At 34.2% G+C, this 16319-nt stretch overlaps 2 protein-coding genes across 6 annotated transcripts; one reads left to right on the top strand and one right to left on the bottom strand.

The window, feature by feature from the left end:
• The first annotated feature begins 185 nt into the window (after window positions 1-185).
• On the top strand, window positions 186-7444 carry Hecw (Hecw ubiquitin protein ligase). Of its 3 annotated transcripts, XM_012369024.2 has the most exons (11): window positions 187-358; window positions 751-1090; window positions 1166-1513; window positions 1967-2172; window positions 2322-2612; window positions 2829-3027; window positions 3251-3777; window positions 3888-4225; window positions 4480-4680; window positions 4755-5714; window positions 5970-7444. In XM_012369024.2, the coding sequence occupies exons 2-11, from the start codon at window positions 790-792 to the stop codon at window positions 6079-6081; spliced, it is 3483 nt and encodes a 1160-aa protein (XP_012224447.1). In that variant the 5' UTR covers window positions 187-358; window positions 751-789; the 3' UTR covers window positions 6082-7444. The 3 variants fall into 3 exon arrangements, with proteins under 3 accessions (XP_012224444.1, XP_012224447.1, XP_012224443.1); XM_012369021.2 differs by having other exon boundaries at window positions 186-362; window positions 1166-2172; XM_012369020.2 differs by having other exon boundaries at window positions 1166-2172.
• LOC105673379 (cilia- and flagella-associated protein 44) lies at window positions 5913-16236 on the bottom strand. 3 transcript variants are annotated; one of them, XM_067354175.1, is made up of 25 exons: window positions 15513-16236; window positions 15288-15427; window positions 14921-15215; window positions 14709-14853; window positions 14422-14618; window positions 14054-14293; window positions 13765-13946; window positions 13558-13696; window positions 13223-13496; window positions 12923-13154; window positions 12563-12833; window positions 12280-12446; window positions 11986-12204; window positions 11805-11918; window positions 11505-11724; window positions 11228-11416; window positions 10606-10803; window positions 9981-10505; window positions 9723-9894; window positions 9246-9535; window positions 8970-9166; window positions 8687-8904; window positions 8463-8605; window positions 8225-8396; window positions 5913-6046 (listed from the first exon to the last, which is right to left on the bottom strand). In XM_067354175.1, exons 1-25 carry the CDS (start codon window positions 15558-15560, stop codon window positions 6006-6008), a joined length of 5028 nt encoding a protein of 1675 aa, XP_067210276.1. In that variant the 5' UTR covers window positions 15561-16236; the 3' UTR covers window positions 5913-6005. The 3 variants fall into 3 exon arrangements, with proteins under 3 accessions (XP_067210276.1, XP_067210275.1, XP_067210277.1); XM_067354174.1 differs by lacking the exon at window positions 5913-6046 and adding an exon at window positions 7906-8072; XM_067354176.1 differs by lacking the exons at window positions 5913-6046; window positions 14709-14853; window positions 14921-15215; window positions 15288-15427; window positions 15513-16236 and adding an exon at window positions 7906-8072 and having other exon boundaries at window positions 14418-14556.
• Between the last annotated feature and the right edge of the window lie 83 nt (window positions 16237-16319).

Below are 16319 nucleotides of genomic sequence, written 5' to 3'. Positions count from 1 at the left end.
AGGTGGAAGCTAATATTCAAATGAGACGATGTGATTGGTCGGCGCAAGTTACGCTTACGCAAATTACGTTGCATGTGACGGCACCCTTACTTTTAAGGTTTTTAGGTTAATCTCATACGTATCTTTTCTATCTATCGGTATTTCTATGGATATAACCATTACTGAAACGTTATTACGAAAACTAAAATCACTAGTTCGTATAGTCTGCTACGTTGCTGTCAAAATTATGCGTTCACGCGTACGTGTGTAGTAAGGAAGAGTAAAGTCAATGCATAAATGTATAAAATAGCGAGTGCTGTATAAAATGGCTATTTGAAGTATTTTATTACGTTATTCATTATGTACAAATGCTATATTAGTGAGTAAGCAATCTTCATATAACGGCCTCTTTTGTGCATCTTTTACTTTGCATATGTACAGAATGGAATTTATTAAGCGTTTGTTAATTTCAGAGGAAAAATTAGATATTAGTATTATTTCTGTTCTCTCTTCGCTAATTTTAATTATCTTTTATATTCAATAATTCTGCAAACTATCAATTTCTTAATACGATACATTAACCCTTTAACCATGTTTTGTTCTGCATTTTTTTTTATTATCTAATCATTAATATTTTCTGTTGTTGTTACTTATGAAATATTATACTACTGTTATTTTGCGATACAAACAGCATATATTTGCACACTTGTATTTACAAATATGATTAATTTAACAACTTGCATTTTTAATCTTCGAATTTTGTTTTTATAGGATCTTGTAGAATTTTTAACTAGAAGTATGCTTTAAAAAATGCCATCTGAGACAAATGTCATGAATAGTGTTTCTAAGCAAGAGGAGGATACCGAGGAATCTAATGAACAATCCGTTGCATTAATGACTTTAAGTTCTACAAATCAAGAATCAAGTATATCTACAAAACATGTAGATAATCATCTAGCAAATATTAATAGTGACAAAGTGTCCATATCGAACATCAGAATAAAATTCCTAACTTCAACTGATGATGTAGCCTCATCGACAAGTAATAGTTGTGTAGTAGCAAACAATTCGTTAAAAGCAGAGAGTTTATGTTTTCCAGATAAAACGATAGGTAATCCAATATCAATTGCAAACTTTTGTCAATTTTGTTTATATTTTACAAAATATAAAATTTATTTAATTTTAGGTTCAGAATTCAATGAGGATGTATCCTTGGATTCATCAATATTGGCTGACAAAACTGAAGAAAATGATGATGATCCAGGTACGGCGCACAATGATACGACAAACAATTCAACGAAAAAACCAATTTCTCTTGCTCACGAAAGCTTATCCAGAAAGAAAGGCTTGCTAGTGCAGAATATTTCGGAAATTTATCACAACACAGAATTAACAGCATGTTCTGACGATTTCTTAAATGGAAAGACTTGTGGCCATAAAGAGAGCCATAGTAATAATATTGACATAGAAGAATGCAAACCTGAGCCGACAATAGGAAATCTACATAATGACAGTGAAAATGTGACATCGGATGGTAAGCATAAATTGGTGGAAGAGAGAGTATCTTTGCATACTTGTAAACAATCTTTAAAAGATAATGATTCTGCTGCAAACCATAGCAGTCCTACGTGTACATTATTAAACGCATCTAGTGATAATAATAAAGACTCTAATATAGATTGTGATGCTAGCTTGGTAACGGATGGATTAACATCTTTGTCTTTACACGCACCTAAAGAATCGTCAGATTTGCAATGTGCTTCACCGAGCACTTCAGCGTATGCAACTGATGATGCAAAAGTATCTTTAAATCCATTAGACAATAATAATGAAAATTTACTTGAAAATGCAGCCGATGGAAATAAATTAGCTGTCTCATCTGAACCTGTTTGTAAAGAAACATTAACGTTGCAAGATATGGGGTGTGCTTCTTCGCTCTGCAATGATTCCGCAAGTACAAGTAAACCATTTAAACTGCCAATTTTAGAAAAGATATCCAAAACTGCCAATATTCAGCAACCTGAAATCGAGGAAAATGCAGTAGCACTCTTAGAACCGTCACTCATCAGACAAGAACAATTAGAAGAAGTTCGTTGTTTAGATTTAGAGCCTCGTTCGTCAAACAGCAGTGAAGAAAGTAATTCGGATATCGAGTCTCAGCATCCAAGCACAAGTCATAATGATATTAAAAAAGTGAGTATTTATTTTCCATCTTAGAAAAAAAAAAACTTTACAGCCTTTTTTAGCGCTATTTATTGAAGATTTATAAAAAATCTATTCCAATTGCTAATTTGTAAAGCAAATATATAAGCTACTCAATATTTCAATATTTTTAATTTTAGAGACAATGCAGACCCAATGGAATTGTATCGAAAGAAGGGGTGGAATATTATCAACTATGGCGTAGCACAGGTGGCCCCACGTCTCCTGAATCTTTATATGAGACTCTCTATCCGATGCCACCGCCACTTCCACCGAGAGCAGCACACCGACCGTTACACAGAAGCAACGCTTTACAAAGTGGCGCACCGGAGTTACCTAAACGATATCCTCAAAGGCATCCTTTGCCGATGCATCCTGAGGATTGTTTTGGATTCGAGATTGTAGATGTTGATGAAGCCTCAAATCTTCAGGTATGCAATTACACTATCTTGGATTATTAGGAAAAGAAGAACGGATTTCCATTGTTATTTTTGCTACATTTTTTAAGAATTCTGATGCAATACGTAAAAACTATGGAAAAATTGTCTTCTTGTTAAAAAAACAATATTGCGTTTGCTATTGCAGGACAATGTCGTTACATTCAATGCGTACTTTGGCATCTAGATATAAATGATCGAATGTTTCAGTTGAGAACAGCGGTTACGAAGAGCATCGCATTGTTGAGTTCGCCGAGATCGCACAGACAACGAGAAAGGCCCGAGTCGACGCTGACTAATCAATTAGAATGTCCGCCCACACCTACACATCGACCTAAACCTTTATGCCCATTGCCTGTATGTCAGACATCAAATGTACCTTTATCTTCGGAAGAATCTCTGCCCCCGTGTAAGTAAATCAATATCCGTTTAACTCGCATTGAGTTCTGAATTCTCAAATTTTGACCGCAGATTTCGTTTCAACGGATCTTAAATAAAATCTTCGCCTAAATTTGATTATTATCTTTATCAAAATTATTTTAATTTCTTAACAATTAACGAGTATAACATCTTGTAACTTATTCTTGCGTCTTCCTTTCAATTCTTGATGTTAATCGTCTTGTATATTTCAGCATGGGAAGCGAGAATAGATAGCCACGGTCGAATATTTTACATAGATCATATTAATCGGACCACGACGTGGCAGAGACCAAGTTTGACGTCACGCAACACCGGTTGCGATCTACGAAGACAACAATTAGATAGGCGTTATCAAAGTGTACGACGTACGATTTCACGTTCCGATAATATAGATCGCGAAGCCAACAACTCGAACTGCAGTCCCTTCGAAAATACGGAGCGGCAGAGCGATCATGTCGACAGAAGTGAATTTGAGCCGTTCGATATTACAACAATACCTCCAATATTATTTTTAACACGGCCCGACTTTTTCACCGTGCTGCACACCAATGCAGACGCCATGGAGCTGTACAATCGTAATCCGAGTATAAAGCACATGATCAGCAGAGTCAGGAGAGATCCGATAGTGTTCCCAAGATATGAACATAACAGAGATTTAGTTGCCTTAATCAATTTCTTCGCCGATCCGAGCAAGGAACTCCCGAGGGGATACGACTCGAAGCTCGACAGGACTGGCAAAGTAAGTTTTCTAAAATAAATATGCATTACAAACAGATTACGTGGAGTGGAAAGGCAAACGCATGATATGTCATGAGAGTTGTTGCTATTAATCAATAAATGTACTTTCAGAGATTTTTTATATGTCATGCTAGAAAGGCTACATCGTTTATCGATCCGCGACTACCCACCGAAGCTGCTCATGCACGATTGTTGTTAGATGAAGCTCCCGTGCCACCGCCTAGACCGCAACAGTCGTCCGTGACTGCTACTCCCGACATACCAGTGGCTTACAACGACAAAGTAGTCGCTTTTCTACGTCAGCCTAATATCATGGATATCTTGAAGGAGAGACATTCCGCGCTAGGGCAGAATATTGCACTTCGAGAAAAAGTTAATACGATAAGAGTCGAAGGAACCACGGCGTTACAAAGATGGGGCCACGACGTTCCTCTGGCATTATTATTAAGGTAAGATGGTTATTCAAATATGTATGTATGTCGAAACAGCAATACAGGAATAATTATAAGAATGCTTGCAATGCTTATATATTTTAATATATAAAATTATTCCGTAAAAGGCTGTAGCTTGAACACAAGTCGAAATCAGGTACATGTTCTTATGAAACGCAGACTGAATTTAATATGCGCACATATTGCTTGGTGTTGACTTATGCGTGCCACGTTTCGCGTACACGATAATACTGTCACGTTATTATTTACAGTTTATTCGAGCAAGAAATAATGTCGTATGTACCTGGCAATATGGGCAGATCTCCACTTGGCAGCCCGCATGCGTCGCCCGGGCTGACAAGGGCTTCTGCCAGAGCTCCAGCGCCATATAGAAGAGACTTCGAAGCTAAACTTCGAACCTTTTATCGAAAGCTGGAGAGTAAAGGTTACGGACAAGGGCCGGGCAAGTTAAAGTACGTTTTACATACTCGCATACATATTGTGTAGAAAAGTAGGGTTAGTGAATTTTTATATTACCTGACTACAGATTACACATCAGAAGAGAACATTTACTTGAAGATGCTTTTACGCGTATAATGGCCGCGTCGAAGAAGGATTTGCAGAAAGGTAAACTGGTGGTGATCTTTGATCATGAAGAAGGATTGGATTATGGCGGACCGTCCCGGGAATTTTTCTTTCATTTGTCGCGCGAACTATTCAATCCCTATTACGGACTGTTTGAATACTCAGCCAACGATACTTACACGGTGCAAATTTCACCGATGTCGGCTTTCGTAGACAACTATCACGATTGGTTTCGATTCTCGGGCAGAGTTTTAGGCTTAGCGTTAGTCCATCAGTACCTGCTCGACGCGTTCTTCACAAGGCCATTCTACAAGGCCCTCCTGAGGATACCGGCGAGTCTGAGCGATTTGGAAAGTCTAGATCAAGAGTTCCATCAAAGTCTAATGTGGATCAAAGAGAAGGACATAAGTATCGAGCCGTTGGAATTAACGTTTTCGGTAACGGAGGAGCTTTTGGGACGAGTCGCCGAGCGCGAGTTGAAACCAGGCGGGAGGAATATCGCGGTCACCGAAAAGAACAAGAAGGAGTATCTCGAAAGGGTTGTACGTTGGCGTCTCGAGCGTGGTGTTGCAGAACAAACGGAATCGCTAGTTCGCGGCTTTTACGAGGTCGTGGATCCACGCTTGGTGTCCGTCTTCGATGCCCGCGAGCTAGAATTGGTTATCGCGGGTGCGGCTGAGATCGACCTTAATGACTGGCGAACGCATACCGAATATAGAAGCGGTTATCATGACGCACACCCGGTGGTAGAATGGTTCTGGAGCAGCATAAGCAGATTCACGAACGAGCAACGTTTGAGATTATTGCAATTCGTTACCGGCACTTCGAGTATTCCGTACGAGGGATTCGCGGCTTTGCGAGGATCCACCGGTCCGAGGAAATTCTGCATCGAAAAATGGGGGAGGCCCAACAGTTTACCGAGGTATCTAGTCTTTTTAATTCGTTATAATAGTAATTATATTATTCTACACTTTTTTCTTTCTTCCTTATATAAATGCATTCATTTTTCAATTTTTTCGAAAATTATTTCAAATAAAATTACAAATTTTAGAGAGGTAATATACAGTAATAATGTGTATAGACTCTTTTTTTGTTAAAAAAAAATTATTTTCTATCAATAAGCCCATTCAAAATGTTTCTGCTTGGTATTATTTTTTATTCAATTCACTTGTTGCAGGGCTCATACGTGTTTTAACCGCTTGGATCTTCCACCTTATCCCACCCCTGAAATCTTATATGAAAAGCTGCTGTTGGCTGTGGAAGAAACAAATACATTTGGTATAGAATAAAGTGACAAATTGAATTTATAATTATAAAGAATTTCTACAATCGATAGAATTATAACGGGTTGCATTTTTTGCTGAGAAATATAGAAGAAGGTTTTGCATAGGCCTAACAGCTTATGAATTATGTGGTTCATTACTAATTCAACAAGTGGAGTATAAGATAATTCAACAATTTGCAGCTTAACAATCTCTCAAAAATTTTTGATCAATTAATTCGCTGTGTAAAAGATGTTATAATAATCGAATGCTCTTCTTTTCAAACTTTCACGATTCTACGTAATTTGAACCTTTAGAAGTCCACATTCACGCAGTACTGATTTTACTCGTATCAACAAAATCAGATCTCAGTTTCCTCGGTTCTTCCCTTCCTCTCCCCATTTTTTTTTTGTTTTATTTTCCAAAAGAAAGAAATAATCTATTAGAATCTTTTATAAATATTTTCAATTGTTAATATAAATTTAACAAGAGTAGATACGTCCTGGAAAACGTTATTTCGTTAATGTGGGTTTCTAAGGTGTTAAAGAAATTTAGATAAATTGACGCTGTCCGAAAAAAATCCGGTGTAAATATAACGAAATTTTTGGGTTTAGACTTGGACAATTTTAATATCTGCAAATTGTCTTTTGCTGATTTAAAATTGTATTTTTCTATTAAATTTAAAAATTAATATGAGAAAAACCAAAAATTGTTAATTATTTACAGTTAAATTGCCAAAGTATCGGTATTTTAAAACTGCTATTACACGAAATAATTTATATTTTGCTGATCGCCTAATATCGTTTAATTTAAACGCTTTTTTCTCAAAAAAAGTCGATTTCTATTGTAAGCTAGCTATCTTCGGAAAGGGTCAGAAAGAAAATATAAGCTGTTACTATTATTGTCGCCATACTACTGCTACTACTACTACTGTTAACTACCGCTACTTTTGTTCATATTTTATTATTAATACCATAACTGCTATCCTTAATACTGTCATTATCACTAATATCTTTTTACTATGATTACTATTTTTACTATTCTTTCTATACAATCACTGTCTTTGATTACACTTGGATTTCGATACAACACAAAATAAATAAATGCTTAATTCCGCCACAACGCATCTGCATTTTTTTCATACTTCTTTCTCTTATCGGTACGTGGAGTATCGAGGTCTGAGTGTAGCATTGTTGACACATTTAATTTCTAAGTGTATTATGATTGAAATATTTAATTTTTAATGATGACCATCATCTAGTCTGAGTTGAAATTTCACATGCAACTGTTCTTTTCATGTGTTTTAACATTCCGAGGATTTTTATTAGTCGTATTTAAAGAGTTTATGGAGCAAATGTTGATACAAACAATAAATTATTTCTGTAAATTAGCTGTTTTGAAAAGTTTATTGAAGAAGCACTTTTATCTTATTTCTTCATATTTAGTCTTGCTAAGAAATAATGTATAGATTCTTTTAATTTCATCGAAAAATTTTACACATAGCGTAAGTATGATAAGAAGGAATTCGTATACAGGAAATGATTTGTATGTTTCGTTTTATTATAAGCAAATATATTATTATTTATTATTATTAGAGTGCTCTTCACATAAGTAGTAAATAAAATTATGTATCTCTGTACAGTTCTCATATACATATAGTTATTATATGTAAGCGATAAATAAAATGCAACAAACAGAAAAACAACGTGCTTTTTAACGAACAAACTTACTTAACCGATAAGGTATTTTTAATAAATTATTTTATTCAATTTATTTCGTAATTATTTGTAGAAATATAAAATAATCGCAAAGCTCTTTTATATTTTACTTAGCATTTGTACGCACGCGGAATCATGTTTTAAAACACTGTATTTATAAAAGAGATCTTGACAATTGATTCTGATTTTTCTACCAAATCAGCATTATTTTTAGTATTTATAGAAAAGTTTTAATTTATTATATTTTTACTTCATTCTACCAGTCGCGATTAGAATTTTCTTCGCTTTGAAGCTCGATATCTAAATCATAAGATATTTATTATTAATATTGATCCAAATAAGAATAAAAAATATATAGCAAATTAAAGCAAACAATAAGGTAGAATTTTGAAATATTTGAATATATAATATCTTTCGTCAAAACACATAAGATACTACAATTTTATTATTACCTTTTTCATTCCTCCTTATTTTATTAAATTGATTATGCTGCGATTTTGTTTTCAATCTAAGATTCTTAATATCATTCCGAAATAGATATTTCTGCCGTGCTTGATTTTCAAGAATCTTCTCTATCTTTATTATATCACTTTTGTACGTCTCTTCCAGTTGCAAGATTTCCTCCTACAAGTAGCAACCGTTTAGAAAAATGCAAAAAATAAATGTATAACGAATATAAACATAATTTACATTTGATGTGACATGTTGCTTCAATAATTTTTTAAGTTTTGATTGCTCTTCCACTAAAACAGTCGCAAAGCTTAACTTTTGTGTATTTTCCCGAATCAGTTTGTTAAATATAACCAATTCTTCTGCATATTTCTCCTTGATATCTACAATAAAAACATGAAATACAATGCAAAATTAATGTAAGAATTTTTTAAACGGGTTATCTTATAATTCTAATAACTTACGTTTAATTTGCTTGGCAAAATATATTGCTGTCTCATTCAAGCGGGCCTTAATATCGTATGCCAGTCGCCGGAGTATCATTTCATATAATTTATTTAAAGATATATTCTGGCCAAACTTATTCATTATCTCTTGCTTTATTTGACTTTTCAAATTTTTATTGTTAGCACGCATATGATGACAATCGAGCTGTATTCTCTGGAGGTGCGCTCGAGCACATCTGTGAAACATGAATATATTTTATTATAAGCTCCATAAAGACGCGATAAAAATATGCTTACGTACTTGTGTTTAGCCTGCAATTCAAGGGTCTCTTCATACAGCTCTTGTATCCTTGCATACAATCTAGACAATTTCTTTTTATCGAATACAATGCAGTTGTACACCTTGGACAAAGTCTTGGATTCCTTGAGATGTTGCAGCTGGTGCAAATTCATTAGCACCATAACATCCACATCGTTTAATTTCGTCTGTTTCTTGAGCTGTCAAACGGAAGTACAATTAGAACACGCGCAAATTCCATATGGATCTTCTAATAGATCAATATTAAATGGACAATACTATAAAGAGTTTTAAATTTTCCTCATTTTTCTTCAAACTATTTTCTATAACTTTTAGCTTCTTCGTCTGAGTTTGAATTTCTTTATGGTGGATTTCTACAGTTTGGTGTGCATCTTTTATTTGACGTTCACAGGCGTATCGTTTTTCTCTCGTCGAAAACGCCAAGTCGTATAATGTTTTGTCACATCCCGGAGGACATACATTTTCGTCAAAATAAATGAAGTCTAATTCTTTGCTGTTGACACTGTCCGTTTCATCTGAACTCGTTTCAGTCGTTGTCGTAGTAGTTTCTAAAACAATAACAAGTACATACACAATTAGGATTTTTTGTTTGAAAAAAAAGTAGTTTTCCATCAATTTTGTGCATTTCGGATATTTTTAAAATAATTTTACGCCACTTGAAAAATATAAATTTTTTTTTTTTAATAAAATAAACTGAAAGTATAGAAAAAAGTGTGATACAGATAAATTTGTTACCATCTTCTTCTTTTAACTCTTTGTACTTCTTCTTAAATATTTTACACAGAAAATTGCGAAACTTATTATTGTTTATCAAACTCATGTATTCAGAGGAAATATCTTTGATCTGATTATACAATTTTGTAATTTCTTTGGTTTTAACATCAATTTTATCGGTGATTGTGTTTATCTGAAAAAATCGATTATACGATTTATATCTTTTTTTACATGTGATTGCTTTTGGCATAATCATAAATCATAAAATTTTCAACTAACTTTCTGTCTTACTGCTGCGATCTCTTCTAAATTACAATTAACTTGATCGTTCAATGCATTTTCCATTGTTTCATACTCTTTCAAAATAGCATATTCTTGACGAAGTGTTAATAAGAATAAATTGATGTTAACATTCTCACCAACGATATTCAATCTATCGTGTTCTAATGCGTCTAATTTTTGGTCTAAATTGTTACAATTGGTTTTTATGTATCGTAATATACAATCTTGTTCATATTCTTTGCGTAACATACGAGAATATTTCATTTCTCGTTCCCACGGACTGTCGATATCGTCATTTAAATGAAGTAACGTTATGTCATCTTGCACAGCAGTTTTGATTTTGATTTTTCTTTGTGAAACCGCTGGTTTATTAGGGATTTTTACATGTTCTAAAATTTTTTCATCCAAGAGTAACACTTCGTATTCCTCATCGGAATAAATAGATATTTGCTCTAGAAGACTCGGTGATCTTTGTCGTTCCGCATCCTCAACTCTCTCTGCCTTTAATGCATATTCCTCTATCTGTATGTGTTTGCATCCGCGTGTGTGTGTGTAAAAATTAAAAAGCATTATTGTATGTTGTAATTTCAACTCTAACATTTTATTAATCTAATATACGTACCATCACTTTTCTTTCGGGAAATTCTATATTAATATTCAACGCAGGGATGGCTGGCAAAGATTTGATGCTTTTCAATGGTATTTCGGTGTGAATTTGTTTGAGAGATTTTATTAAACGTAAAACTTCTGCGTGCAAATGCTCTTTTTCCGTTCTCACAGCTTTCAATCTCTCGTTAAACGCCTCTTGTAGATAATAAAGCTACAATTACAATTAAAAACTTATCGTAAGTAATAAAGCTTTTTGTTAGATAATAAAAAATTATGCAAAGTGTTTCATTTCAAATAGAATCTAAAATATCTCGAATTGGATGAAGATACAATAAATTTAAAAGTTTTCATTTTAAAAACTCAAGATATTCCTTCACGTAATCATTGGGCGCGTTCAGCAGAACAAACCGCTTAGTAGCAATCGAACGTGATTGGTTCTTACTTTCAGAACCAACTAATTAACAGTCGAGATTCAGCGGAAAATCTACAACTGTTGAGTCTGCTGAACGCGGCCATTGCTTAACTTTTTTCTAAAATATTTTTTTTATCTCATCCAATGCGAGATATTTCAAATTCTTATTCAAAACAGGACACTCCATATAATTGAACAAATTTTGAAATTTGTCAATACAAACCTTTTTCCTACAGTGTAGTAATTCTTTATACTTTGAAAAGATTGTATCCCGTTCATCCGATAGCAAATTAACAGTTAAAGACGTCTTCAGTTTGTAATCGCCAATAGTTCTTGTTGCTTCCTCTATAGTGTGTATATCGTGTGTATGAGTGCTAGATATATCTGGCTTTTTATTATATATAATCTTCCACTAAATGAATAGATATGAATCCATGATTAAACTTCAACGGATAAAAGCGTGGACACTTTGATTCCCATTTTTGCATAATTACACTAACTTCTTTTTCTCGTTCTTCTAGCTTCGTCTTCCTCAGCATGTATTTACGTAACATCTGATTCAACTGTATTCTGAGGCTACTATCTGCGTCTTTAATGCTTACGTCTTTCAAGAAATCTGGTTGTTCTTTTGCTTTCGCTACGTCTATTTCTACTTCCGATATCTCTTCTTCCTGTTCTGGTTGTTTCTCTTTATCAAGCTGCATTTGGCTGTCCGAAATGCTATTCATATAAGATAAAAATATAATATTGACAATTTAAACACAACCTAATGTGTACTTAATCAAGCAGATATGAATTACCTATTTTCATTCACTTGTGTATCGAGTGAATGTTTTGTCGTATCGATCGACGATAACTTAACATCAGTATTCAATATACGTTGGCGTAGAGAATATATTATATTATCTGGTTTCCTACATCAAAGTACATAGATCATTACATCATTTCTCGTATTTTTAATATTTTAGTACTTTTACTCACGACATTTTGCAGACGACAAACGGTAAACACATGACAGGTTTAATAAAGTGTTCTAAAAGCTTTTGTAATCCAAGCTCATTCTTTTCCACTTTAAATGCCAATTTCTCTCGCACCGCAGCCATTTCTGCATCTAGCTCTTTATTCAAATCAGCCGTGATTCTAGAATCCAACTCAAACTCTTCGTGAGTCATTTGATGAGATTTTGGCAGAGCGTCATTCCTAAAAATAAACACAATTATCGCCTGTTTACTTACATTACTTGATAATTATTAATATTTAGCATAATATTTAAACCTCTCCACAATCGTGCTGTATTCTTTGCTTAATTTAAATAATATCTCCAAAATCTGATGTTTATTCTGCTTTGCAGCAGCTGCAATCCTATCATGTTCAACTTGTTGAATCATTTCTTCCAAACTTGCACAATCGATCTCTTTAATATCTTCAACATTAGTGAGCGGCTGCATCGAATATTCATTAGATTATATATTTGTAAGAATTAATTACGATAACAATCAAGAATACAAATTAATATTTAGAAATACATAAGAATAATTTAAGAAGTGAAATAACATACCAAAGATACAACTCCTTGGGTTATTTCAAATTCGATTGCTTCTGACGGTGTATCATCGGTTATTTCATAAGAAAATAAGTTCCCATCGTATCCACATGTAAATAGCATCTTTCGATCATGACTGAGAATCATCTTCGGGATGCATCCGTTATAATTATCATGCATTGGAAGTATCCAGTAGTCCGAGAGATCTGTATAATTTTTAGGTTTCCATTTGCAAACTCGAATTTGACCATATTGCATTCCAAAGAACACGTACTTCCTTCCATTGCTGACAGTGAAATAAGCGCAACATCAACAGACGATAACTTGCTAACGAAATTACTTTTACATACAAAACTGTATTTTACTTATTCTTACTAAAATAGACAGCTTCGTATTTCTGTGTCATCTGCGTCGTATATCGCGATACTTTTAACAGGTTCCTTCTCAACAGTCGCAGTAACTTCCGGGCTTGAATACTCGTACATGTATCCTGCGTCAAATCCCGACATTGATAGCCAAATAATGTTATGATCGATGTATTGCGCCATTAACACTTTGCTCGGTATTTTCGGTATATATACTTCCGGTAACGGCTCTTCTTCCATAGCTATTAAAATGATAAATAATATTAGATTGTGTCGCATGAAATCATAGTGCACAATTGAATATAATTACTGAGAAAGTCTTCTTCGTCGATTTCCATTCCGGGGCTTTCAGCCATTAATCGCGCCATCTCTTCGCGCTTCCTCGTGATTTTTTCTTCCTTCTCCTTCTCCCGATTTAAGCGTATTAATTCTCTCCGAATAGCAGATTTTGTAGAATGGAATTTAAATGTTTCTGGTTGACACTGAACGAGCTCGTACGAGCCAGTAGTATATGATTGAGGTGTACTCGGTAATGTAACTTCCACGCAGTCTCCTTGTGAACATCCAATTAATAATGTTGTTTCCTGCAAATTTAATTAATAGTGATTATAAGTATCTTCGATATTTTCATAACGCATTACTTACACGTTGCGGTTTCCACGTGAGACATGTGACTTCTGAAGGTACTTTGATGAAACCAACTGGCATAATGACAGGATAACCATTCGTCACTACAATAGTGAAACTGAACACGGTTGAATCTTCGCCACCGGTTATCAGCAAGCTAAAATATTTTAAAAATTAGTGAGAAATATGTCGTTAGCTTACTAAGATATAATATATTTGATGTACCTGTACGATGGATTTAGAGACATTGCAGTTATTGCGAGCTTATGTGGCTTTGTGACTTGAATTAATCTGATATAATCTCCTTTTATATTGTTAGCAGTGTTAGCTACCGATATTGCTGCGGCTATTATGCGAATAACGCCACTTTCAAAAGCACAAGCGAGTGTTGATCCTGTTGCTTCAACCTTGGAAATATATAAAAAGAATTTAATGTATATTGTAACAGTGGATTATAATCTGTATTATACAAAATATTTTATTAAAAATAAAGAAATTCTTGATATCGACTTACTTGACATGGAAACCACACGATTTGACTGCCAATGTCATTAAATTTGTGCGTCAAAATTAATCTTTTCTCTATATAATTATAAATGTGTAGCTGTCCAGCTTTGCTGAGCGTAGCTAGAAAAGGACCCCACGTTGCATTAGCCATGTCAACTATAGCTCCCGCAGGACATGTAAATATTTTTCGAGGTGGTTCTGCTTTGAAGGTGTGTAAGTCTATTAACCAAATTCCACCATTTCCATCCTAGAAAGGAAACAAGATTATTTTTAAGTAACTCGTTTAGTAGTCTATTATTTTGTTTTTCTTATAAATTTATTTTGTTAAATTTATTAACACCAAAATTAACGTTGTAATGGAAACTTATTACCTACTTGAGCATACCAGAATGTACTTTCTGGATTGTCTGGTTCTTGCTTTCGTATACACATAAGCATCGAACTGCTGGCTTCATCACCTTCACTGACGTGATATTCATAGATAGGTTGCATTTCTAAAAAACAGTCCTCACTTTGGGAATTCGCTTCATCTATTGTTTTGTAGAACCAAATTCGTATCCACCCATCCATGCCTATTAATAATACAGACATATTCTTATTCTAGACTTTATGTACATTAAATAAAACAGTACGAAATTGAAAATATAACGTGAGATTCTCACCAACTGTTACAAGCTCTCCATTTATATATTCAAATTGTGTAATTGCTTTAGCGTGACACGGCTGTCGGTTTTTTTTACATATTTCAAGAGTGATCAGGCCTTCTTCCCACAGTAAAATGTTCCCCCATTCGCAGCCCGATACAACCTGAGAACAAGATACATAATTCTAAATAACTAGTCGAGAAGCGTCGGATTAGTCGAATAATACTCACTTTTCCATCTGGCATAATGTATACACCAATAATATCGGATATTTCCGTCTGACCAAATCTGCCAACTTCGCCTTTTAACTTGAGCCCGGTAAACGTTTCGGAGATTCTCCAAAACTTTATATGTCCCGATCCACTTGTGACCAAATATTCAGGCAGCAATGGAGATATTGTAACATTGTAAATGTCTCGATTGTACGATTTGCATTTTAATGCTATTTCGGACTTTCGCCAATCCCAAAATGTTATTGTATAATCTGGATCACCTCCCTGCGATATCAGTAACAGACCGTCCGTGCTGCAAAGGAATAGCTTTACGCATTACGCAAACTATGCGAAATGTAATTGATGGATTTTCCCTGCGAAATACCTGTATACTAAATGGGAATAGCGTTTTAACGTGCCGTCGTGCAAAACTGTCACAAGATCCATCGAGGGCCACTTGTAGATTATTATTGGAGGTTTGACACCGTTTTCGCCAACAGCGATATGATCAAATGTAGGATTTTTCTAAAAAAAAAATATCATGCAATTTTTTTAATCTTTAAGATTTAAAAATTGTTTTCTAGAATTGGACAAATATAAAGAAAGACACCGTCACATGTCCGATTCCACCACCGGTATATCCTCTTCTGAACCACATTTTGTTTGTTGCAGTATTAAAAAAATGCAGTATATTACCGGAGGAGAAGATGATAACATTCGGTTCTGCTACGCAAAGATTGAAATACTTCTGACAATCGTATGAAAACGAGTGACTTGTATTTTATTTAAGGAACGTGTTTATTTTCAATTGAGAACTTCTTAGAATTATACAACTTTTTATCAAGTACACAATTGCTACAATCAGTAATTTGGAAATGCGCGATTACATTACTATTAAAATATCTTATAAATTATATTATAATTGAAAGGATACTGAAATTGTAAAATATTCATAGGCACTGTTCCGTTCTGCACACGTTTCGCTCCGGATACATATTTATTCGAATCGTATATCTCCTCGTTTCTTCCTTTCTCGACTTTCCCGTTTTCTTCGTTATAAAACGTAAGTTCACTGTCTTGCAGCTCAGATTTTTGCATCTTGTTTAAATATTCTTGCCTTTATGTTAAGCCCTAAAAATTCGACAATAAACTTGTACAACAAAATGTTCAACGAAAAGTTTTCATGCAGAGAGACAACGCGCCTGTCACAATACATCATAATGCATAGCTTGAGGTAAGCAGTGACAGTTTCCATAGATACACGATTTTCTGTTTATTCGATATGCTAAGCGTCAACAATGCCACCTCCAGTTTACGATTTTTGAATCGATTAACCAGCTAATAAATTATTTCCATAGCTCTGAATATTTTAACTAACAATTAAATATATAAAAAATATACCATAATATATATTCTC

The sequence above is a fragment of the Linepithema humile genome, chromosome 4 (genome assembly GCF_040581485.1).
Source record: "Linepithema humile isolate Giens D197 chromosome 4, Lhum_UNIL_v1.0, whole genome shotgun sequence".
In the NCBI taxonomy this organism is placed as follows: domain Eukaryota; kingdom Metazoa; phylum Arthropoda; class Insecta; order Hymenoptera; family Formicidae; genus Linepithema; species Linepithema humile.
The sequence above is the reverse complement of the archived record's forward strand: the minus strand, read 5'-3'. Positions and strand labels throughout refer to the sequence as shown.